This window comes from Trichomonas vaginalis, chromosome III, assembly GCF_026262505.1.
Source record: "Trichomonas vaginalis G3 chromosome III, whole genome shotgun sequence".
In the NCBI taxonomy this organism is placed as follows: Eukaryota; Parabasalia; order Trichomonadida; family Trichomonadidae; genus Trichomonas; species Trichomonas vaginalis.
The window spans coordinates 22,990,460-23,015,165 of record NC_067205.1 but is presented as its reverse complement, the minus strand read 5'-3'; the positions used below and the strand labels follow the sequence as shown (position 1 = coordinate 23,015,165).

Below are 24,706 nucleotides of genomic sequence, written 5' to 3'. Positions count from 1 at the left end.
TTATGAATTTGATATTGAATTCAAAGAAAATGTCAAAATCATTTAAAGAAGATGCAGCTTCATTTGAGCGTCGTCGAAACTAAAGGCATGCCCAATGAAAATTCTTATTACAGATATGATCCATTAGTTCATGTCTCCTTAAGCTCATCCCCAATGAAGGAGCTTTATGGACATCATGATTTTCATTTTGATCTTCCAAACATGGATCAATCAATAATAATAAATTTCCTCAATAATAATGGAAATGCTAACTGTTATCCAATCGGATTTCTCAAGCTCAATACAAACAGCTTAAGAATCGGTGATGTTGTTGATAATTGGTATCCTTTAACTCCAGCCAATGAACAAAAATATGCTGGCGAAGTTCATTTGAAACTCCAAGTCGCCCCAACAGGACATCCGGCATTTCAGCCATTAAACACAAGAGAACAGCCACAAAATTGTGGTTATTATCCTCAGCAACAACAAGTTACTCTTGCCCAATTCACCGTTGAAAGTCAAAATCCAAAACATTCCCACATTGGTGAATATCTCCGAAGCCATCCTTTAACGGAAAGAATGGGCAGGTGTGCAGAAAGGAGAGCTGAAAGAAGGGAAATGAGAGAAGAAAAGAAAGGAATGAAGCTTGTCGAGAAAGGAGCTAAAATCATGATGAAAGGAGTCTCAAGGATGGCCAATTAAAAGCAGAATAAATTTTCTTCTACGAACTTTGATGTATTTATTTTACTGAGAAACTTATGCCAAAAAATCGAATTTGAAAAATTATTCACAAATTTCTGGTTTTCAAAAGCTTTCAAATAAATATCTATTTCAGACGCAATGATGTTCCTCATATATCAGCAAATATATAGATTTTAAATGGAATAACAGATAAAACAGAATTATTTTGAGCCAAATACGACAAGGTATTGAAAAATCAAGCAACTTTTAATATTTTTGATGTTATTTGACTGTTTTGCAGAAATAGTGGTTGATTTATTATTTGATTAAAACATACAAGAGTATTTTTTATTAGAATTAAATAATAACAACAGTCATTTGAAAGGGTATTCGGAAACTATATTAACATTAGTTTATCTTGAAATGTTTCCGTATAATTGTAAACGATAAAGTTTTGATTTCATCATTTTGTAATCTTTGAGAAAGAATTAGTTTGAGAAGTCTGTAATTTCTGAGAGAGAACTGATTTCAGCTGGCTTGATACTACTTCAAGTTGTTTTTGTTCATCAATAAGTTGATTAAGTTCTTCCTGCAGTTTTTTATTCGTTTGCTTCTTTTCGTTAATTTGGAGTGTAGCACTTTTGTTAACAACAGGAGATACTGTGCTTGAAATAGTCAATAAATTTTTCCAATTTTTGAATATTTTAAATTTTAGAACTCTATTTTTCCTCTTGATGTACAGTGCACAATTCCATTTCATTATAGCAGCAGTTTCACGTGGATCATCATCAATCATTTATTTATGACACTTTTTTTGATTAAATTGGTTTTTGCAATTGTTAACAAATTGGCAATAGAACAAATATTTAAAGTTATGAGATATGAAATATAAAAAATGTTTTTTATAGTGTTTCCGAAGGAAATTCAAATTTGAGCAAAATTTCTGATAATCACGGAATAAATTATGAAAATATAATTTTTTTCTATATGCAGAATAATTTGCCTCGTGTTGTTGTAATTGGCAACTCAGGGGTTGGAAAAACATCAATGGTACAAAGGATTGCACTTGGAGAATTTGATTTACTAAATGCTCCAACAGTTGGGGCTGGTGTTTCTACTGTCACTGTTCAGGTTAACAATAAAGTAGTAAAATATATTGTATGGGATACTGCTGGTCAAGAAATGTTTAGAAATATTGTGCCATTGTATTTTCGGGAAGTTGTATGCTGTATTATAGTATTTTCACTTACAGATCCGGATTCTTTTAATGCAATTTCAGATTGGTTAGACATATTTCATAACAATACTCCACCAGAAATTCCTGTTGTAATTGCAGGAAATAAATGCGATAAGGATCCAATTATTGTTGATCCAGAAGAAGCTAAAATTTGGGCTTTAGAACATGGTTTAGACATATTTATAACGTCAGCAGCAACAGAACAAGGAATTTTATCATTATTTGAATATGTTGGCGCAATTTGCGCTCAACACGTGTCAGATACAAAACGAGAGGAACCTAAGGAAAAGAAGCAGGGCTGCTGTTGAAAATTATAGATTTCATTTTTATATCTTTTTGATATACTTGTTTGAAATAAATGTAGTTATTAACACAATCATATTGTTTATATTTATTAAATGTTTGGCAAAGTTTGCCTACAATAACGAGAAATCAATTTATCGAAACAAATATTATGAAATAAGAAGAATATTATAGTGAAAGGTGGCAAACATCATAAGACATCACTTTTAAATAATGTCTCGTTATACTTAGATCGGAGTATTCAATAGATAATTATATAATTCAGGACAATTTTCTCTAAACTCAGTCCCTTGCATATACACATTATATATGGTTTCTGTCAATGGTTTTTGTGGCAGAAATTTGTTTAGTAGAAAGTGATTCTAGCTTCATCAGGAAAAAAATGTGCACGTTTATTAATTTCATTTCATGCAAAAATCTTCACCATCTCGTTCTTCCAGCCGATCATCAAGCAAAAAATCAGGATCACCTTCTGCAGAAAATTCAAGTTTCTCGTTTATTCCGTCAACAGCAACAGCTACAGCCACCCCAATCAATAAAAATCAAAATAACCAAAACTATGTCCCTAAATCTGTTACATTCACAGGAAGAAATAGATTTATTGAAGGGACTGAAGCAGTAACATCAAAAAATATAACTCCAATTGTAAAATCAAGAAAGATTCTCGTCAATTCAACTGAAAAATCACAAAAACTTCCTGAAACATCAGATTCTGGCCTTATCATCGGCAGCAAATTTGAATATTCCCCAATCTCTGAAGATACACATTCAATTTCCAATTTTACACCTAAAAGGTTACCAGAATCCAGTGCCTTCGCTGTTTCTCCTATTTCAGAACCAAGTAAAAGCAGTTCAATTGAAACCGAATCTTTAATCCCAAAATCAAAATTAGTTTCTGACGAAGAAGAAGAATTTGAAGAGGAAGACAATACTGAAACTCATATCAATAACTCAGATAGTGCTACATTCCAAGATGACAATAAAGATAGTCTTCAATCTAGTGATAATGTTGATGAAATTGAGGATCTTCAAGAAACTAATAAGAAGTTATTAGAAAACCAAAAGACTTTGATATCTATTATTAACGATCTTACATCAACTATTGTTTCATCATTTGGATACAATTCGAAATATGATATTCCATCAATTCTCGATAACCAGAATGAGATCAATTTGTTCCTTGATGAAATTCATACAGTTCAGAAAGAAGGTATTCAGAAAATTAAGAACAGTTCAAGCGGAAATAAAGGACTGTCAAATGATGTGATGCAATACATCCAACAAGTCTCAAATCAAATACAAGCATATCAGGATAACCTTGAAAAGCAGCACAACGATTTAATGAATATCTTAAAATAAAGATTTGTTTAATAATATTAGATTATAAAATCTAATTCAATTTTTTATAAATGAAAGTAACCTATGGCTTGAAATAGCATCATCATGTGGTTACAATAAGTTATTTTTGAAATTAATGAATAATAAAAATTTTATCAGAAATATTAAATCATTTGTAATAAAAATATTAGTAAAAATACATTGGTATATCTTAGTAATGATGATATTTAAACATTTCCTGTTTGGAAAAAAAAAATGAATTAATTTTCGGCTTTTTCTTCTTTCTCTTCCTTTGCTTCTCCTTTTTCTTCTTCGGCATCTTCTTCTTCCTCATTTTCCAAGTATTCAACAACACCGGATAAATGTATATCGAGTTTTCCTTTGTTTTGGAGCTTAACTATGTTAAGTGGAGAGAACAAGTGATTTAGAGATACTGTTTCTGATGTAAATGGCTGCAATGTTGCGAGTAAGAGTTCAGATTCGGTGTATTTCAAATCTGTTTCTTCGGCATTTGGCTTTTCCTCTTCTTCATCATCAGGAATTAAAGTTTTAACGGTGGCGAAAAGTCTAACTGGGCCCTTTTCTGTTTCTTTTGTTACATCTGGGATAACTGCTTGAGTGATCGTTAATGTGCACTGAGATGGCATATCAAGATTTACTGTTTCGCCAGCTGGAACTACTTGTCCCCAGAATCCTGAATGAGAGGGATCAATTTCCTCAGACATATTTTATTTGTCACTTTTTATCTCATTTTTTTATCATGTGTCAACAAACATGTTTCTTATATCTCAAAAACACTGCAATGAGTATATTAGATTGAATGTGTGGATATGATGACATTTAAAACTCCATAAATATATCGGCACGTTCGCATATTGAAATTAATATACATATATTGAATATGGTCAAGATATTCCTCATTACGATACCTATATAGTCTCTATAACTATATTTCCAAATCTATATTGTTATTTATTAATCTATTTGCAATATTATCTTCTCTTGTCTTTGTCTGAGTAACAAATGTTTTACTTGATTTAAACACAGTCCCAAAGCTTTCTCTCACAAATTTTTCATATAGAAATCATCAGAACACATTATAATATTTCAATCATCTTTGTTCTTTTGAACAATAGTTGAAAATTTAAATGCTTAGTTTAAATTCATTTACTACTTCATTAATAATATTATTTTGTTTGGTGTAGGCGGAATGAGATGTTCTCCTCTTTGTAATATAAAGGAATGTAACTTCATCTAAATGTTTGACATAAAATATTGCATAAATCAAGGAAAAAGACAGTAATGGAATGACTCCTTTTCAACCTGCAGTCAAAATATAAAAAGAAACATGAACTTATTTCAGGCTTTCGATATTTATAGCTTTCTAGGACTATTTCTAAATATATCATTCCGTTCGTTGTAATTGAAATTCAATTTTGAATTTTCGGATATTTTCTTAAGATAAAGCCTTGTTTATGAATGTCTGATATCCAAATCTCTGACATATCTCTTAATATTCGGGTCCTGATCGAAATAAAATTTTTCTCCATCGTTCGAAAAGTGACCAAGAGATTTCATTTTCGAGATGTTAAAGGAAGATACGCAGTTATATACAACAGATTTAGTATCAATAAGTCAAGAAGAGAATGAAGAGCCACCAGGACGTTCAACACTATTTGGAGTTTTAATTTTATTATTAAATACTACGATTGGCTCTGGTACTCTTTTAATTCCATATTGTTACAAGTGTGGATTAGCATTATGCATCACAACTTCTTTTGCATTAGGCGTAATTTCGCTTTGGTCACTTTGGATGTTAATTGATTGCGCCAGAGAAACAAAAGCTCGTGATTACTCACATCTTTTCACAATCACATTTGGTCGTAAATACAATTGGATCATGAATATTTGGATAACACTCTGTTTATTCGGAACTGTCATTATTTACGTTTTATGGATCGGGCGTTTAGTTAAACATCTCGTCCCATTGAAGGGAAAGCCGTGGGATGTACCCGCATTTTGGAATTTCCTCTGCGCAATAGTTTTAATTTATCCATTAACAATTTTCAAGAGTTTAAAGCACTTAGAGAGCTGGTCAGGCATCGCCGTATTCTTTATACTCTGGCTCATTGTTTTCTCATTATATTGGCTCATAAAAGGCATCCATGATGAAGGATTTACTCCAGAAAAAATTGTTTACTTCAAGATAGGCAAAATATTCATTTCAACATTCGGTATTATGTCAATGGCATATGATTGTCACTGCAACATCTTCCAATCTCTCAGAATTCTTAAAGATCCTTATCCATATCGCGGAAAACTACTTTCAGGACTTGTTGTACTCATTTCTTTCATTCTTTACAACGCGTTTGGTATTTTCGCTTACTTGCACTTGTTCGATAAATTAGGTGCTGGTGCTGCTTTGGAATATTATCCTTTGGATAATTGGTTCACAAAAGTGACAATTTTCGGAGTTATCGTCATCCTCATTCTTGGAGGGCCAATGATGGTCTTTCCAACAAGATACGCTATCCTTGATATGCTGTATGGTAATAAGGAAGTCAGTACTTTAACATGGAATGTTACAGGAGCTCTTATCACGTTATTAGCTACAGCATGCGCATGTATCTCCAACAACATTGTATTCTTCTTCGACCTTGTTGGTGGATTACTTACGCCTGGTTTCGTTTTTACAATGCCATGCGTATTTTATTTGAAGAATGTGACAGAAAAGAGATGGTATAATATAGTTATTTGTGTGATTGTTATAATTATATCTGTTGCTGCAACTATCGCTTGTACTTATAATGTTGTAACTGGAAATTGAAGAAATTTATTTAATTTTGATGAGAAACAAGTTGCTGATGATAATATTTTTTAAATTACTTCATCAGATGATTTATAATATTTGTATATATTGGAATAAAATATAGTTATATTAAAAAAAAAATATTTTACTAAAAAATGAGTTAAATGAAAGGAGATGTAGTCATTCTTAGCATTCACTTGCAATTTTGAATGTACTGTGATGTACAAAGATTATCAAAAATAGAGAATTTAAATTAAAATCAAGAGAGCTAAAAAGAGAAAGTAGATACCATTCTAGATGATGGAAAAAGAAAATATAACCTTACTGTGCATAAAATATTCAAATCAATTTGCTCAAATATCTGAGATATGAAATTTATTAAGTATAAAGTTGCATTTTAAGTAAGTATAATATTCTCATTCATGTTAGCATCATGAAATGATTTGACATGGCATAACTTCCAAAAAACAGAATTGACCAATTATAAAATAATAAAGAAATAAGTAGTTATGAATCTATTATTATAGTAATAAAGAGGAAATCAATTTTGAATGTATTCATCGTGAATAAAGCACGTTAAAAAATTCAAATGAAGGAATATTTCAAGTGGCACTAATTAAACAAATTATAATGATCATTTGTAGAAAATATTTGGGAGAATAATCAAATGGGTGGGTAATTCAAATTTTTGAATATGATCTCAAATCAAAAAAATCAAGCAAATATTGATATTATTAAATTCCAGACTAATGAAAAATTTTTCAATTGAATGCTTTCTTTTTATTCAAAAAATGTTGTCAATTTGTTTTGAATGCTGTTCAAAACTGTTTGTGATTTTTTATTCATGAAATCTTCTAAATATATAACAAGCAATCGAATTCCATTTTAGTAGCGGCTGGCTTTTTTCAATCTCTTATTTCAATCTTATACCTTTCAATCCAAAAATTAATTTTTGAGTAGTTTAACTTTGGTTTATTTTAATATTTATTACATAATTCCAAAATCTTCTTTTTTGAAGCGGAACTCAATTTTTTGGAAAAGTCATTAGATAATGTATTCCTTATTAACATTAATTTTAACTTTTCAAAGTATTCAATTAATTTCAAAAGAATCTTGCACAATTAGGAATAATAATTTTAACTTACACATTGAATAGCCAAAATTCATTAATAAACATGCAACATCGTTGATCAATTCAATAAATTCAATAGTTCACAAACATTGATAATTGATGAATTCTTCTGATCGTGAGCTCATGGAAAGAGAACAAATAAGTTTGATCGAAGTTGTGGAAGCAACAGATACCATCACCTGCTTTAAAGTCTCCTGGAAAACATATAAGGAACCGTATCTTCTAAAAAGAATAAGCCAGTCAGTATTTAGCAAAGATGTTTTTGAAGAGCGCATGAAGTTATACCATCCTAATATTATTAATAAATACAGATACTGGAGTTATGGAATCTATTACTATTATCTTGTTGATTTTATACAAGATAATATTGCTGATATAGTCAAAAGACATGGGCCGTTACAAGAAAACATGTTCCTTAATTATGCTCAAAGCATGCTCGAATCCTTAAACTTTTTCCATATGAAGAGGATTTTCTTTAAGAATATACTCCCCGCAAACTATCTTGTTGATAAGCATAATAGGATAAGAATGTGTGATATTCGCGAAATGGAGTTAGTGTCAAATTACAAATCTTCAAATGATGTATTTATGCTTGGACAGATATTTTATTATATGATCAGTGGTGTAACACAAGACTCACATGGGTTCATTCCTCGTGACCAGCTTTCAGATATAAATGCTTTCGTAAATAATATTACCTTTCCAAGAAAAATTTCTGGAGAGGTAAAAGACTTAATTCGACGCTGCTTGAACTTTACAGAAGAGTCATCAATTTTTGACATCCTACAATGTCAAGCCTTTAAGCATGTACCTCCTTATAGGAAAAACAGAAATAGTGTGTCGTTGAATCCCAGCGCCACTCCTGTAGCCATTAACTTCAACATGAAGCCTATTGCCATTAAATGTGGAAGAATGATATAATAATCTGCAAACGAAATACATGATTGTTTTTGTTGTTGTTTATTTACTAAAATCTAATGTAATCTATCTTTTCTACTCCTATCATAACAGTGTTTAACAAATTTACCTCTCATGTATTCGTTTTTTGAAAAATATCAAAATTGAATTTCGCAATTTTATCATGAAGAAACAGTAATTTCCCTTTACATCAATATGATATGCCTTCTAACTTATTTATTTAAGAATATTTTAGGTTTCAACTTTGATATTATCTGCAATTACTAGTTGAGTATTAAATACGCGATCAACGGGTTTAAAATCATGAATTTAAACTATATGTAGCAAAAGTTATAAAATATACAAAAGATATTCATTGTTTTAAAAAAATGAAAAATTATTTGGTTCAAAAATATTAAAAGAAGCAGCATAGTTCACAAGCATTATGATAATATATAATATTTTATTCTATTTACACATCTATAGGGCCCATATCATCTTCGATTAAATCGATCTCTCGGCCACTAGCAAACAAATGAATTCCTGATGTATTTCCACCAGCAGAGAATAGAGCAAACACTCTATTACACTTTGTATGGGTTACTGTCCCCATAAAACCTTTGTAATCACCACATTGTATTTGAACAACATCTCCAGGGAAAACTCTAAGTCCTCTTCTATCGTGGACTGTGTTATCGTCTTTGGATAAAGGAAGTTCACAATCTGTGGGAACCGCAACCGTTCTATTTATAAAAAGAAGACAATTTATGAGTTCTTTTTCCGAATCTACGTTAGTAACAACAGCAAATTCGTTTGTAGGGAGTTCAACAAGTGAATACAGTTCAGGGGTAATGGTTTTATACTCATGATTAAATCTAATCTCGTATGGCAAAGCAATATCAGATTTTGCTCTTTCTTTTTGTTGCAAAACTGAACAATTAAATGGAGTTTCAATAGTATTCATAATTTCTTGATATACTTTTTGTTGGATCTTTGTTCCTGATGTTTTCTTTTCAGTATGGTCAGATTTCGGTTTTGATTTCTGTGACGATGAAGTTGAATTAGCAACTTTATCTGATTTTTTACGTTTCCTTGATTTATGAGATTGTTTCTGTGGTTTTTCTTCATTATTTTCGGATTCTGAATTTTCATTCATAGTTTCTGCTATTTGAGGAATTGGAGCATCAACCTTTTCATCATTTTCTGTTTCTTCTTTGTTTTCTGTGTCGTTTGCTTCATCATTTGCTAATTTTTCTTTTTTCTCTTTTTCTTTCTTTTGTCTTGCAAGATGTTCACCTGCTCTAAATGGTGCTGGTTTCTTTGGTTCTGTAAATTTACTTAAATGAGGTCGTAATGGGGGTTCTAACTTCTTAATTTCTTCTAAATCAAAGCGGCCGTATATTTTAAGGGTTGATGCATCAACTTTCATTATTGCCGTTGGATTTACAAAGTAACTATCTTGAAATATCATTCCATTGCATGAATACATCGAATCAAATGAAGTTGGAACTTCTGCATTTAAATATTTTATCTTGTTTTTACGGAGAAATTTGACATCAAGAGGCATTTGTTTATCTGGCGTTATATTTAGGCTTGGAATTGAAAGCCTTGGTAGAATTCGAATTATGGCGCGCTTCAAATCTGGGCTAAAACATAAAACTTCACAGGTATCTTCGTCGTATGGAGGATTTGTATACTTTCCATATACTCTATCTTTAATATCTATGTAATGGCTTTCTGGAAAATTGCAAAATCTCTGATTAAACCAATCTTTGTCGACATATTCGAATGGATTCTTAGAAAAATCTATCTCGAATTGTTCTTTGTCGTTTGTTTCAAAAAACACGCAATCTTTATAAAATGGAAATGAAAGGAATGAAAGAATCGATTTTTTAGTTGAAAATTCCTCGAAATTTTTAAGAATGTATGCACTTGCATCACCTTCTACCTTCACTTTTGCTATAAAAATCTGATTTTGTTCTTCGAATAAAGAAAGTTTCTGTGTTCTCTTTTCTGTTATCTTGTCTCCCGTAACTAATAAATTGGATATATATTTGTTCAGATCTGGTTGAGTTTCAAGGTTTTCCTCTTTACCCTCCATATGACCTCAAAAAGAAATTTTTATAAAAAAGGTTAGAAAAAAATTGATGAATTTATACATAAAATAATCGTATGAAATATTAAAGAAAAAAGTTGAGGAATTTTTTGTGAAGTTGTAAAATTATAAAAATTATTTGTAGAAAAAACATTATGTAGTGCTGTGCTGATATCTTCATTGTATTTGACATTTGTCACTTTTCACGATAATTCTTTCAGATTCTTTTGTAGCAATTAGATCATAAAATATACTTTTAGCCATCACTATGTTAGAGTAATATGGGATAATGCATTATGGCTAAGGATGTCAATTTGGAAGAAAAGTGAGAAAATTCCTAAAATGCTAAAAATGAATTTTCCAAACGTACTTTTTTATCTCATTTTTTTGATTTTGAAAAAAAATTTGGAGAGAAGAACTCTTCGTTTTTGAATTTTGTCACGATGGTTTTAAAGTATATTAGACACATGTATTGATATTACTATTTTTGTATATTTTGAGAGAAAATCCCTAAAAAGTGAGAAAATCTGAGACGGTTTGAGAAAATATATAAACTATTGAAAATTTGAATTAAACTTCTAATTTGGAAAAAAGAAATTTGGAAAGAAGAAAATTCAAAAATCGAGATTTAGACTCAGCATCAAATGGAAAACAAAATGTTTCTTCATATGAAGGAAAAAATTTTCTTGAGAAGAAATAGAGTTTTTAAAATTTTATTATATGTAATGAAATAAACAAATATTAAAATTATTTTTTGATAACAAGAAAATTCCCAACAGAAAATATTTGAGACAAAGAAAAAAAGAAAATTGAAAAATATTACTCTCCTTTACATTTCATGAGATTTTCAATTTATTTTCATAAAATTGACAATTTTATACGTTTAGATAGCAGCTATCAAATAGATTTTTGCTATTTTGATTAAAATTTGTTAATCAAATTACCCAGATTTGCCTTACTTTTACCACCTCTCTAAAGCTGGGGACACCGCCTATCGTTGGGAGTAGCTATTAAATAGAACCACCAAGGGTATTTTTCGAACTGCCGGTGTAGTGTAGTGGAAACATCTGACATAATGATTCGTTATGCCAAGGTTTGATTCCCATTTAGCTAATTTTTTTCTTTTTTGGATCATGAATTTTTTTTTGGGTCACTATAAGATTTGTTTATGTTTAAATCTGCTGCATATGTAATCTATTTTTATTTACCTATTTTTTAAAAATCTATTGGATTGCCAAATTTGAATATATTTAAAATCATAAAAATCCAAAAAACTATAAATATATGTTTTATGCATAGTGCCGATACTCAAATATCAGATTACTTAGATCCATGAATAATATCCGAATTTTTTTTTTAAAATTAAACTTCAAAACTTCTTCCAATCTTATTCTTAATCAATTGTAAATTTTTAAAACCATTTTTTAAATAATTTTGCGTAAATTTTATTCTCATGTTGTTTTAATCGAAAATTGATACATTTTCAAAAAAATAATATTGACTTATGAAATTCATTTTTAAGGTGAAATAGTATTGTTTTTATTAAAGTATATGAATAATATAATAAAAATTAATGAATAATATAAGCAGATTTTTAGTTTACAAAACAAATATGAGCAATGCAATTTCAAACTTTTGCTGGCAATTTCGATATTGCTCAAGTTTGTAGTATTTGTGATACCTATAACATCGGCTTAATCAAAATTCGATTTTTCTTATGAGTTATTGAGAAAATTTGATTGCAATGAGAAGGATTTCGGACGTTTTTGATAAACTAAGAGCTGAGCTTTAGGGGTTCAGTTATTTATGGCTGTAGTTTGATGCGTAGATCTCTTTTTATATGTAAATTCTTTCAGCATGGAGATCGAGAATGAATCTTTGAGAACTTTATGAGTTTTTACACCCGTAAAGAGGTCCTTCGAGGAAAGATAGTCCAGACTATGAAGATGTGGGTTAACCAAAAAAATCCGATGGTTTCCCCATATTCATGTAGATCTTCGAAAAATGAGCACCAAAAAAGCCAAAAAAATAGGCTTTTTATTGGATTTGTACACTAGATCAATAATCTATTTAGGATCTGACACTCTTTTTAGCCAGAGATATGAGGTCCTTTCTAGGAAAACGATCTATTCATCCATAAAAAAAATGAATTATCGTTTTCCCCAGAAATTACATGGGGAGTGGTAAAAGTAAAGCAAATCTGGGTAATAATTTTTTTTCTAAATATCTTAAATATCTGGATCACTCACTGATACGATGAATTAAACGATAAAAATAATACAAACTCAACTAAGTTTCCTGTCTTTCAACCAAAAAATATTATGCAATTTAAATTAAATTGTTTATTCAAAGATAAAACAAAGATAAAGTAATTATAATTATCATATACTTTATGAATAACTCTCTAATTGGATAAGATTTTCGTACAAATATTTTTATTAATATCGATAAGAATATGTTTAACTACTATCACCATATGTCGATAAACGAGAGTAGAGTGATTTTTATCATCGAAACTTTTTAAAAGCTGTAAGCAGGAAGTAATAATCTTGTTTTTTCTGAGTTAGTTGTAGAACTATTGATGCCCGAGTTATCATTGTGATGCAGAAGGATATCAATGTACTGACTGAAGGATATGAATTGAATTGAATTTTATTGAATTTCAATTTGATCAAAATTTGTTGAAATGATATGAATGTGTCAACTTCTGTATCATTCTCCTTCACTCCTTCCTTATTCTTTCGAGAACGAAGCTAGCTCAGCTTTCGCTGAGCGAATTGACACTTTTCATGCCCTAAACGTACATACTCTCAAATTTATTGAAAAAATTAATACCACCTAAACTAGTATATTCTTATTTTAAATATGATATTATCCTTATATTCCACACTAAAATTCATTTAAATCAACTTTTAAAAAAAGTTCGAATCCTGCGCGTCTCACTTTTTAAATTTTCCAAATGGAAAATTATATTCTCCTAAAGTGAAAACAATTTTCCAAATTGACTTCCTTAATTATGGTTTTTATTTTTATGTTTTAAGTGGTCTTATGATTAATTTTCATGAAATTATCTAGTTATGTAACGAGTTCCATTATGCAAATAGATCATTTGTCATTGTATAGTTATATACTTGAGTAATATGTAGTTTAAGTCATGATATATTCTATATAACTTGAAATTTCGAATGAATAAAAAATAATATATACCCTACTTTTCCAACATTTAGAAAACATGCATGACCCCCTACCCAGGGTCCAAAAATTGGTATTTTCTGCGCTCAGGCAACATGAGTTTTTGGGCCGCCAAATGAATAGCTCAAATAGTTTCCTCATATAGAGACATGCTTATGCTTAGAGTTTGAAGGGAATCTAAAGTGATTTTTTTCTGCATTTCGAAATCTAATGCAATCTTAAAATCATGATTAAAATGCGAATCTGGGCGAAATTTTTTAATATGTTAATATATGAAGGTACTCCTACTACTGCGAATGCTTCAAATGAAAATTCAAGAAATCAGATTAATTTGATCACATTAGTATAGTAGTGGTCAATCCAAAAACTCATATGTTGATATATAACCTATAGAGATGATAATTATCGACTCTTCATTGAAATGCATAAGATTTAATAATCTCATAAATATTCTTTTTAATTTTCAGTATTTCGTGTGCATTTAGATTGCATATACCTGTATATGATATTTCTAGAATGTTTTGGTTAGATATTAAGTTTTTTAGATTAATATTTTAACATTTTGATAAAACAAGCAATTGTTCCATTTTGGAATCGCGATTGAACTCTAGTTTGACTAATATGATGTTGTATGATCAAATGAATTCTAACTTCATGAGATAAAATTTGAAATTTGAAAATGCGATATCTGACTCAAATATTTATCTGAGCACATTTAACATTCAATTATAAACTAAAGTAATATACAGCAGATTCGATTTGGCTTATATTTTAAATATTCAACAAATAATCTTATAAAATTGTGCTATTCACGTTTCTCAAAGATGAATTAAGCATTTACAACTGTGCATTGATGGAATTAGATATGGATTCTAATGTTAATCGATATTTTGTAAATTGATATATATTTTATCATGGTTTGACATTTGATCGTGTTGAAACCGGAATTGCAATATGCATCATCTATATATATAATTGTCAAAATATGAGCTATAGATTTTTAAATTATTCTCCTGATTATGAGTGACTTATATGATTATATTGAATTGAGTAGTAAGAATCATAAATATTAGAATATTACGATAATGTATTATAACCTTATAGAAGCTTAAGGCTAAAAATGATGATGAAAATGTAGCTCAAATTTAAGTCTAAAAATTTGAAAAAATTAAGTGCTTATGATAGTATGACGATATTGGTGTTTGAATGTAAGAAATTAGAGATGTATTAGAAGCATTATGAGAAAATAATAAGATATAAAAACAAATTTTATGAAATAATTTAAGTTATAAGAGGTGTTAACATTGGTAATGTGTGTATAAGATAGTAGAATTGTATTGGATCTTTGATTAGTATTTTATAACAATTTATTAATGTAGATGTGATTAGAATGTTGGATTTCAAAGGAGAAAGCGAATTGTTCACTCTTGTTGGTCTGCATGTGTCATTCCGGGAGACATTGCCTGTGCATGTCTCCCAGAATGGCATACTGTTCCGCATTCATAACTTGAATGCGGAACTTTGACCGACAAGAGTGCATTGTGCACTCTTGTTGGTCTGCATGTGTCATTCCGGGAGACATTGCCTGTGCATGTCTCCCAGAATGGCATACTGTTCCGCATTCATAACTTCAAATTCGTAATTAGAATCTTCTCTATTCTGAGAACTTGCAAATTCGTAATTAGAATCTTCTCTATTCTGTGGATTAATTATGAATTCAAGAGTATCGCAATCATCTGGAATAAGAACTAGATCATATTGCAAATTATATTTCTTGCTGCTCCTAAAACTATAGTATGTAGCTGGAGCAATTTTGTATACTTGTTTAGCTTTTTCAAAATTTAGTGTCAAATTGTCATCAGGATTTGATAAGATAAGATAATAAGAATAACCACAAAGAGGCTCATAACCGAGCTTAAAATCGGCTTTGCCATTGGAGAACTCAAGGTATGAGCTGGCTAAATTTGTGATGAATTCGTAGCTGAGACACTGAGTAACTAAAAATAACAACATAAATATAAAATGAAATTCTGAAAAAGAGGATAATTCAATACTGAATTATTTTTTTCAAAAACAATTTATCATGATCATGCTCATTATATGGTTATTAAAATACTCAACTACAAAATTTTTGAGCTTTCAAAAATTTAAATTCCGAAAAAATATTTGTGTGTACATATCTATTAATATGGATAAATTTTAAAATTCGATTAAGAGTGGTGCTTGAAAAATTAAATAGTTGTAAATTTTGTTTAAGATATTTCAAGAATCAACTCCGTCTCAATTTCCAACATATGGTGGGAAAATTTAATTTACTAAAAAAAGGTAGTCCCACGAAAAGTGACACCCTTCTTCTTTTTTCCTAGGGTTACTGTTCGCTTCTTTTCTGCTCGTTATGGCAGAGATGAAAGAAATGATTGGTGGAGCCTAATTTATTACTCCAATTAGCAACTATCTTATATAGTATACTTAGTTGTATTGTCAGTTATTCTCCAGCATTATGCAATTTAAAATCAACTTCGTTAATTTTAATTATATTGCAACAGTACTTCTACATGGAGATAACATCAAGATTGCACCTGCCAAATCCCCATATTAAAAATCGAAATTTTGCATCTCGAAAATGCAACAACAGAATTCCTCGTAATTTTGAGTTCTTACGTCGCTTATGATACATATTCAAATAACTTGAACATAGAAAAAGTTACTAAAATTTGAGAAAATTATTGCAATAAGAAAAAAAAAGTCGGCTTTTAGATATAAATTACATATAAATTACGATGACCTCTATAATGAGTGCACAGTACCGAATATAATTGTTTGATATTTTTGATTTCAATTTTATACATTTTGATTGGAATAGTCATAACTCAAATATCGACGATAGTTACTACATTTATGCGAATGTAGTACGTTTCCATTCATCTATTTACTTGTTGTTGTTGAAATAAAAACTTTATTATTTTACTATCTTAAAATAAGAATTTTGTTATGGAAATAATATTTTCAACAGCAATCATGACATTGCATCAACTATAGAATGAGTTTTTAATAAATATGATTTCCAAATCAAAAATTAGATGTTTTTTATGAATAAAAACGATTCCATTTGATGATTTGATTAATTATACAATACTTTGATTTTCCAAATTTTTTTGAAAATTGATTTTTTCAAGAGAAAAATCAAATTTTTGATTCTCATTTTTGATTTATTGAAATTTTTTTGGAATTTTGAGTTGATCAATTAAGCAGAATGAGTAATGCGAATGCTTTTTACATCTCACAGAGTGATGAGTTAAAGGTGAATTTTAAAAAATTATTTTAAATCACAAATATCTTTCTTATTATCCTTTATTCTAAAAAGAATAGTACTAAGCATTGATAAAGCATGATCTATATTAGTAAAATACTTGAATGAAAAGTGTAAAAGTAAAGTTTTTATTCATTTTTATATTAGATCTAAACAAAAAACTGCATCATATTAATATTCTAGTGGAGAGATGAGATTTTGTTCGTTTTTGTTAGCATTCAGTAGACATTATAATCTTGAATTTTATATATTACATGAAATTATTAACAAATGTGATGTTTTGCTTCGATTTATGATTAATTTTATTAAAGCATCTCGACATGTATCTTGAACAAGATCGTTTCTTGAAGAACTCCAAGATTTTTAAGAGACTTCTTACGAAATTTGATAGATGATAAGAACCACCATTTACGCAAAATGGTTTATTGAATATAAAATAATTCTGTCGTGATCCATTATCATTATACTATTTTCTATCAAATCCTCAAAAGTAAGAATTCAAATCTATTATTTCCCTGATAAACCGGATATTACATAATAAACTATAATCATGTAAGCTGGGAATATTATGGTTTTATTCAAAAACTCCAATTATACTTAAATTTGAAATACAAATACCCTACGTTCCCAACTTCTGGAAAACGGTAATGAATATTGATATTTACTTATATTTGAAATTAAATTTGATATGTAAATCATAACGTGATAATTAATTGATAAAAATTATGGAAATTAAAACGTAATTCACAAATCTTTTTATGCTTTTAGTAACTTTTCAAACTAAGATCATATCATTCATATTTGGAGCCTACTGATTCTATTTATCTTATTTATTTGGAAATCTGTCGTTTAGATTCTTCGTGGGACTACCTTTCTAAAAAAATGCAACGTTGATGACATTTTCCACATGATCTGGAAATTTATATTCATCTAGTTATATGCTTATCATTATCATGCTAAGCGTTGATTTCAGCCATAATGCTAGAGAAAATTTCGGATATAACATGAATCTTTCTATTTCCATGATTTATTTTATTGGTGCATAGTTTATTTGATAGGCTATGAATTATTCCTTGATTATGATTGTTTGAAATTTTTAATAAAATTATTTCAATCAATATATTATTCAGTGGTATTGATTATCATTTTTTGAGTAAAAACAAAACAAAATTATAAAAAAAAAATCGCATTTTTAATTTTTTATTTTACAATTAATTATAAGGATTATCATAATCTGAAGGTGGTGGTTGGTAAGGATTAACTGGTTGTTGAGCCTGATAAACAGGTGGAGCATAATAAGGCTGTTGTTCAGGAGGAGCAGCATAAATTTGTTGTGGAGGACGAGAAGGAGGTTCTAGTTCTTGTTGATTCTTTACTTCATTTTCATAACTATTACGTGTAGTAGTTACAGTGTTTAAAGGTCGTTCTGTTACATTATCTTCTAAAGGAATTGATTGGTTCAATAAATTCCTTGTCTTTTGTCTTATCTTGTATATACATATGCCTAATAATATGACAATACCAATAAATGCAACAAGAGCAAAGAAAACAATGACAAATATTTCAAATCCAGAAAGTCCTTTATGTGTTTCCCATTTACCTGTATTAAGGCGTTCATATGTCCTATTACTGATAGAATATGAAGAATATGGTGGTGAATAACCTTCAAGAACGTAACTTTCGGAATTATCTGTCTTTGAAGGCTTGATTGTATATTTAACCCATGCATCTCCGAATATATAGATCTGGTTAAATATTGTGAAGGTAGGAACTGTACTTTCTTCTAAAGAATATCGAGTATTATTATATAAATAATCTTTGTTAAGAGTATTGGAGCTGTCTTCTATTTTGACCACTCCTGACTTGAAAGCTGATACCATGCAATAATCGGAACCTCCTTTGAGTTCTAATTTGAAAGATTTTTTGCCAGACAATGTAACAATGGCATTACAAGTAACTTTAAGTGAATGTACAACAAATGTTGCTTCAGATGAATCAAGAGAGGACTTGAGTTCCATAGTTCCTGTAGAATTAAATAAAATTGCTACAACTCCTGTGTATCCAAGGATGTCCAATGAAGATTGTCCGTAATAAACGGTTCCGCTAAGCCCTGTCCAGTTGGTAAATACGATGTAACTTTTAGATGCAACTTTAAATTCCTTTACAGTGGAAGTTATGAGCTCTGAGTGAACTCCATAAGTTAATACTGGGTAATCAGCAAATTTGGTGCCGACTGTGACAGGATTTATGGTCAAATAAGATTCTTTTGTATCATCATATAAAAATTTAGGATTTGGAAGGTTAGAATACCTTGATGATACTGTAAATATAAAGGAAACTGATGAGCGCCTTGAATCTGGTGTAAATACGAAACATATTGAGTTAGTCGTAACGAATTGTTCACTAGAATAACTAGTAAGGGATGTGGTGGATGACATGTCATACGCTGAGTATTCAAGTAACTTAGGATAGTTAATTCTGACGTTCAAATCAAATTCTCCTTCTGAAAATGCAACAAAACAGTAATAAGAAGGTGTAGTTAATTCTTTTACTTCGGAGTTATATTGATACGTCGTTCCGGTGACTGGATTAATAAGAAATTCCAATGTATTACAAGAAGCTGGTACATTAACAACATCAATGTAAATGTTAGTCATATTTTCACTGTAAAAGTAAAGATTCTGTGGTGATTTGATTTCAAAAATTTGAGTTTTGATAAATTCGTCATTAATTCGTAAATCGTCGCTCGGATTTGAGATTATCATATAGTGTTTGCAATCCGAAAATCCAGATAGACTAGCTCTGCGTGCATTCACTTCAGGATTTGCATCAAAATCAATAACAACAATTTCGGAATGATCTATCAATTGAATATTGTATTTACTCGGTTTTGCAATGAGAACGTCTGATGCAGCGAAAGTAGCTAATAGCCAAAGCATTAGAATTCACTTTCGGATCTGATTATTTTTTATTTACAAAAAACTGTGAAGTTTACTAAAAGCAAAAATAAAAAGCACGTGCATTCTATATCTAACAATTTTTAATTTTTTTACATCGGAGAAAGTTCTCAATTTTGAAAAGATATCGAAAGACAACCATATTTTGTTAGAAGCCCATTATTAGGTTCTGGTGTTGAAGCTCACATACCTTTTCGCAACGTTGAATTGATTAATTGAATATTAATTGTCTATCTTCGAAATAGCAAAGCAAAAGTAGTGATATTTCTTTTAACAGCTATATATCATACACACATTAGGATATATATTGTTTGTATCACCGCAATAGCTTTGAAATTAATCTAATTGCTCATTAACAAAAATTGCTTTGTATTTAACAATTTCTTCATAGAACACATAATGATTTCTATTAAAACATAGGATGCTTAAGGATTTAGTTATGCTATGCTGTTTAGATTTATCGATAAATCATTTGTCACAAAATCTGAAGTTCAAACAAACAATATAAATATAATAGATGTATCTACTCAAGAGGAAAATGTTAAAAGATTCCATATTTGTTATAATGAACAATCCAATGTTTATCAGTTCCACGATACATAAATTCCAAAAAATACAACAGAAAAGGTCCAAGACTTTTGAAACCGTTAAAGACAGCTTCTATTTTCTTCAGTCAACTTTTCTTTGTCGAAAAAGGAAAAAAGGTGTAATGATTTAAAATATATAGCGCATTTTTATTATAATAGAATCAAATTTAAGGTTTCTGACTTTCTTCGAATTCATCAGAGAATGGATCATTGTTCTGTGTGATTGTCTCTGATGAGAACAATGGATTATCTTTGGTTGCTGTTTCTTCTAAGCTGATGTTAGTAGAAATTTGTGTTTCACGTTCTTCTATATCAGAATTATCACTGGCTGAGTCTGGATGGGAATTCTTCTTTCTTTGGATTAAGAGGATAACTGCCAAGACACAAAGAACTAATAAGATAATACCAACAATAACAATACCAACAATCAAACCAACATTACCGTTATTCTTCTTCTTTGTATTGGCCTTCTTAGAATCTGCGTTGTCTCCACCTGTTTCATCAGGATCATTAGGATTCTCTGGATCATTAACAGATGACTTGTAAACAGTGAACTGAACAATTGCTGGAGAAGATACGAGATTATCTGTGTCAATAGCTAAAAGTGTGAGCTGATGATCTCCAACTTCAAGAGATTGTGGAATCTGGTAGACAAATGAGAAGTCTTGAACTGTGGAGTCAGATTGAAGAGTGTAAGACGGTTCTTGTTTTCCTTCATCAATACTGACTATGAATGAGATATTGTTTCCAACATCTGGATCACGAACTGTACCAAGAACTTTCAGTTTACCACCAACTCTAACTCTGTCCTTAGCAACGCTGACACTAAGGAGCTTTGGTGGATTTTGGATGTTGAAGTCAAGAGCGAAGTTGCTTGTGTTCTGTCCACTAACATCGACAGCCCAAACATTCATTTTATGCTTGCCATGCTTGAAGTTGACTGGAATACCAACCTTGACTTCGAATTCTTGTGGAGATTCGCTGACTGTGATCTTCTTTGTATCATTGAGAAGAACTGAGTCAATCATGAAGTGCATATTGACATTGGAGTTGGCTCTAATTGAACCAATGATGGTGATCTGATCGCCATCGTTGTAAATATTCTTAACAATTGGTTTAAGAGAAAGAGATGGTTTGTATGTGATGAAAAGAACTGATTCAACCTTGTTGGAACTCAATAGTGGATCTAATGATGGATAATAGTTAGATTCAGCTAACATCCAAATTGTAACTGTTTTGTTTCCAATAGATTCATTTCCTGGGATCTCATAACCGAACTGGAACTTTTGGTTAGCAGTTCCATTAGATTGGATCTTTTGTGTTTCAGATGAAATGAGTTTGTCACCAAGCTGGACGAAAACATAAAGATATTTGTCCTTATCAAAATCATTGAAATAGCCTTCAAATTCAATAACTTCTGACTGAAGAGCAAATGGCTTGACAAATGAAGCCTTTGTGAGGTTCGGTTGGTTTACAATATGGAAGTACAAGAATTCTCCTAATGGTTGGAAGCCGTAGTGATCAACATAAGTTAGCATGATGTTGTGTTCTTTTCCATACGTTAAGTCATCAGGAAGCTTGATATTCTTAGTTCCTGTACGTTCTGTATTATCAAGTTCAATATCTTCAGCGAGATCCTTAATCTCTTCTTCATCAATATATACTTTGAGTGTAACTTTTCCATCATCCTTCATTGTGTAGCTTGCTTGAACTGTGGCACCACTAGTGTAATAATGTGAGTCTGGATATGTTACACTAAAATCAGGAACGTAACTGAAAATAACTGTTCTCGCGAAAATATCAGAAACACCTAGACCTGTTCTGATTGTGCTATTCTTGGTGTCTGACAACCATAACTTAAATGTTTGTTTGCCATATAACTGAGTAAATGTACCATATGGTGTGGACGCGTAGATTGTTTGACTACTTCCAATTGATGAAACTCCATAATCTGTGAATAGAAGTGGTTCCTCATCTCCGATTTGTCCATATAGATATAATTTCTTGCCATTATCAGGATCTTGACATACTACAGAGAATGACCATGGGCCATATGGTGATAATACGTCATTGTATAAGGACAAATCTGTAATTACTGGCTTATTCTTGTGCAAGAATGATAAAGTATATTTCGCGGTAGCTTCATTATCATTAGAATCAACAAGTTTTGAATAAACGTTGATTGTTCCGTAGCTTAATCCAGCTGGAACTTTAAATGAATCTTTGAACCTTCCATTTGTCAATGTTTTTGGATCGAGAATAATTCGTTTAAGTTCAATTGTACCAACAGTTAAAATAAGTTTAGCATATCCATCACACTTCAATGTACCTGTGATTGGAACTAATCCATCATCTGAATAAAGTGCATCTTCTGGAAGGTTATCTAATGTGTAAGATGGCTTGAATGTAATTATGATAGAGTTTGATGATTCTTCTGAGTTTGCATTCCTACCACTACTTATAGTTTTAATCATGATTGATATACTCTTCATACCTAATGGTGCATCAGATGGAATATAAAGTTGAAGTGTGTTTATTTGTTGCTTTCCATTTGATGTTATATAGTCATTTGCATATTTGTATTCTGCTCCATTAATTGAGTAATAGAAATATAAGTACTTAGATACATCTAGGTCAGTAAATGTGACTTTTGCAGAAATGTATGACTTTTGCAATGCCACAGATTTGTCTGTAAATGTGAAGCTGTTAATAACAGGCTTGTTGATCAAATAGAAAGTTTTTTCGTATGATGTTGCTTGTTTGCCATATTCATCAGTAACTGTAATCGTGAAATAGAGAGTGTTGTATAATGAGGAAGAATATTTGATTGTTTTATTGATCTTGAAATTAAGATCAACTGTTGTAGTACTGCCACTAGAAGAAGTTGAATATGATGTTGTATAGATTGTATATGTGTGATAATTATCATATCCATAGTATGAATAATATGAATAACGTTGACGAGCTGTAACTTTGACTGTTCCCTTTGAATCATCATAAATTACAACGTTGGCTCTAAATTCATCATCATAACCATAATACTGTGTTTCCATTGGGAAGTTGAAATCTACTTCTGGTGTCTTTGTGATTATAATTGTGGATGTCCATTCATTAGATTTAGAGTTTTTACCTGGGTTCTTTGGATCTTTTTCATACTGAGCCCAAACAACCACTTTAACATTTTTAGCAGATTTAGCATCAAGTGGTATTTGAGGAGAAACTGAATAAGCATAGTCATCAGGGGCATCATGATCTGGACGTTTTTCAGGGTCATAAAGTGTGCCTCCGATCTTTACAAATACATAAATATCTGTAGCGTAATATATATCTGAAGAGTAACCTGACATAATTTTTGGATTCAATGTCAAAGTTTCGCCTGGAGAAAGTACTCTTGAACTCATTTTAACATAATCTAATTTCAGCGCTTTCCTAATTTTAATAGGAAATTGATACATCTTAGATTTTGTATTGTTTTGGCCAACAGCGAGAACATATACTGTTTGACTTGTTGAATATTGTGAAGTTTGACAAATGAATGTTCCTGTATAAATTCCAGACTTATTGTAATTAATAGTAGATTGTGGGGAATACCAACTGTATGGATAGGCGTTATATATTTTTATGGTTCCTGAAAGATCTGCTGTTACATTGATTATGATGTTAAATGTTTCATCTGGCGAATAAATTTGTTCTGTTGGGAAGGTGACAATTATATCTGGATCATTTGCCATGAAGATTGTAAGGTGAGAATAGTTTGAAAATGAGAGTGGATCGAGGCCAGTAGTTTCGTTGTGATCACAAACAAAAATATCAATTGTTTTAGAGCCAGATGTAAGCATTACAATATTCCTTAATGATAAGTTGAAACTCTGGACTTCTCCAGCTTTAACTGTTGTTAAATTACCAATAATCATTGGACTTTGGCCCTGAATCTGCTGGAAGATGTAAAGTGTCTTTCCAACATCATAATCAATAATCTTTCCTGAAGCGTATACAATATCATCATTATCTGCTTGTGTCTTAGACAGACTGCAATTTGAAAGTATTGGCTTACTTCGGTATTCAATTGGGCAGTCCCTCTTCTTGGACTGTTCTATTGGATCGACACCGAATTCATCGACAGGATAATATGTGAGGTTGTATTTTCCATACTTGAATTTATCTCCTGGTGGGAAAGTAATGGTTGGGT

General features: G+C 30.4%; 11 protein-coding genes across 11 annotated transcripts; 5 read left to right on the top strand and 6 right to left on the bottom strand.

The window, feature by feature from the left end:
• Window positions 1–87: 87 nt before the first annotated feature.
• TVAGG3_0748410 (intracellular sterol transport) lies at window positions 88–681 on the top strand (the record flags this gene model as incomplete). Its single annotated transcript, XM_001305891.1, has 1 exon — window positions 88–681. The coding sequence occupies one exon, from the start codon at window positions 88–90 to the stop codon at window positions 679–681; it is 594 nt and encodes a 197-aa protein (XP_001305892.1).
• A 227-nt stretch (window positions 682–908) lies between these two features.
• Window positions 909–1,456, bottom strand: TVAGG3_0748400 (uncharacterized protein; the record flags this gene model as incomplete). The annotated part of the gene is made up of 1 exon (XM_001305890.1): window positions 1,124–1,456. One exon carries the CDS (start codon window positions 1,454–1,456, stop codon window positions 1,124–1,126), a length of 333 nt encoding a protein of 110 aa, XP_001305891.1.
• Window positions 1,457–1,519: 63 nt separating this feature from the next.
• TVAGG3_0748390 (GTPase protein) lies at window positions 1,520–2,257 on the top strand (the record flags this gene model as incomplete). Its single annotated transcript, XM_001305889.1, has 1 exon — window positions 1,648–2,205. One exon carries the CDS (start codon window positions 1,648–1,650, stop codon window positions 2,203–2,205), a length of 558 nt encoding a protein of 185 aa, XP_001305890.1.
• A 261-nt stretch (window positions 2,258–2,518) lies between these two features.
• Window positions 2,519–3,568, top strand: TVAGG3_0748380 (uncharacterized protein; the record flags this gene model as incomplete). The annotated part of the gene is made up of 1 exon (XM_001305888.1): window positions 2,609–3,559. One exon carries the CDS (start codon window positions 2,609–2,611, stop codon window positions 3,557–3,559), a length of 951 nt encoding a protein of 316 aa, XP_001305889.1.
• Window positions 3,569–3,637: 69 nt separating this feature from the next.
• On the bottom strand, window positions 3,638–4,308 carry TVAGG3_0748370 (nucleoplasmin-like domain family; the record flags this gene model as incomplete). The annotated part of the gene is made up of 1 exon (XM_001305887.2): window positions 3,799–4,263. One exon carries the CDS (start codon window positions 4,261–4,263, stop codon window positions 3,799–3,801), a length of 465 nt encoding a protein of 154 aa, XP_001305888.1.
• Window positions 4,309–4,997: 689 nt separating this feature from the next.
• On the top strand, window positions 4,998–6,490 carry TVAGG3_0748360 (amino acid transmembrane transporter protein; the record flags this gene model as incomplete). Its single annotated transcript, XM_001305886.2, has 1 exon — window positions 5,124–6,365. One exon carries the CDS (start codon window positions 5,124–5,126, stop codon window positions 6,363–6,365), a length of 1,242 nt encoding a protein of 413 aa, XP_001305887.1.
• Window positions 6,491–7,578: 1,088 nt separating this feature from the next.
• Window positions 7,579–8,400, top strand: TVAGG3_0748350 (histone serine kinase protein; the record flags this gene model as incomplete). Its single annotated transcript, XM_001305885.1, has 1 exon — window positions 7,579–8,400. One exon carries the CDS (start codon window positions 7,579–7,581, stop codon window positions 8,398–8,400), a length of 822 nt encoding a protein of 273 aa, XP_001305886.1.
• A 428-nt stretch (window positions 8,401–8,828) lies between these two features.
• TVAGG3_0748340 (translation proteins sh3-like domain family) lies at window positions 8,829–10,477 on the bottom strand (the record flags this gene model as incomplete). Its single annotated transcript, XM_001305884.1, has 1 exon — window positions 8,849–10,477. One exon carries the CDS (start codon window positions 10,475–10,477, stop codon window positions 8,849–8,851), a length of 1,629 nt encoding a protein of 542 aa, XP_001305885.1.
• A 4,324-nt stretch (window positions 10,478–14,801) lies between these two features.
• On the bottom strand, window positions 14,802–16,629 carry TVAGG3_0748330 (uncharacterized protein; the record flags this gene model as incomplete). The annotated part of the gene is made up of 1 exon (XM_001305883.2): window positions 15,230–15,676. The coding sequence occupies one exon, from the start codon at window positions 15,674–15,676 to the stop codon at window positions 15,230–15,232; it is 447 nt and encodes a 148-aa protein (XP_001305884.1).
• A 1,555-nt stretch (window positions 16,630–18,184) lies between these two features.
• TVAGG3_0748320 (amelogenin-related protein family) lies at window positions 18,185–19,912 on the bottom strand (the record flags this gene model as incomplete). Its single annotated transcript, XM_001305882.2, has 1 exon — window positions 18,185–19,912. One exon carries the CDS (start codon window positions 19,910–19,912, stop codon window positions 18,185–18,187), a length of 1,728 nt encoding a protein of 575 aa, XP_001305883.2.
• Window positions 19,913–20,190: 278 nt separating this feature from the next.
• Window positions 20,191–24,389, bottom strand: TVAGG3_0748310 (uncharacterized protein; the record flags this gene model as incomplete). The annotated part of the gene is made up of 1 exon (XM_001296406.2): window positions 20,685–24,362. A coding segment is annotated over one exon (3,678 nt), but the record flags the coding sequence as incomplete, so codon positions are not given.
• Window positions 24,390–24,706: the final 317 nt, after the last annotated feature.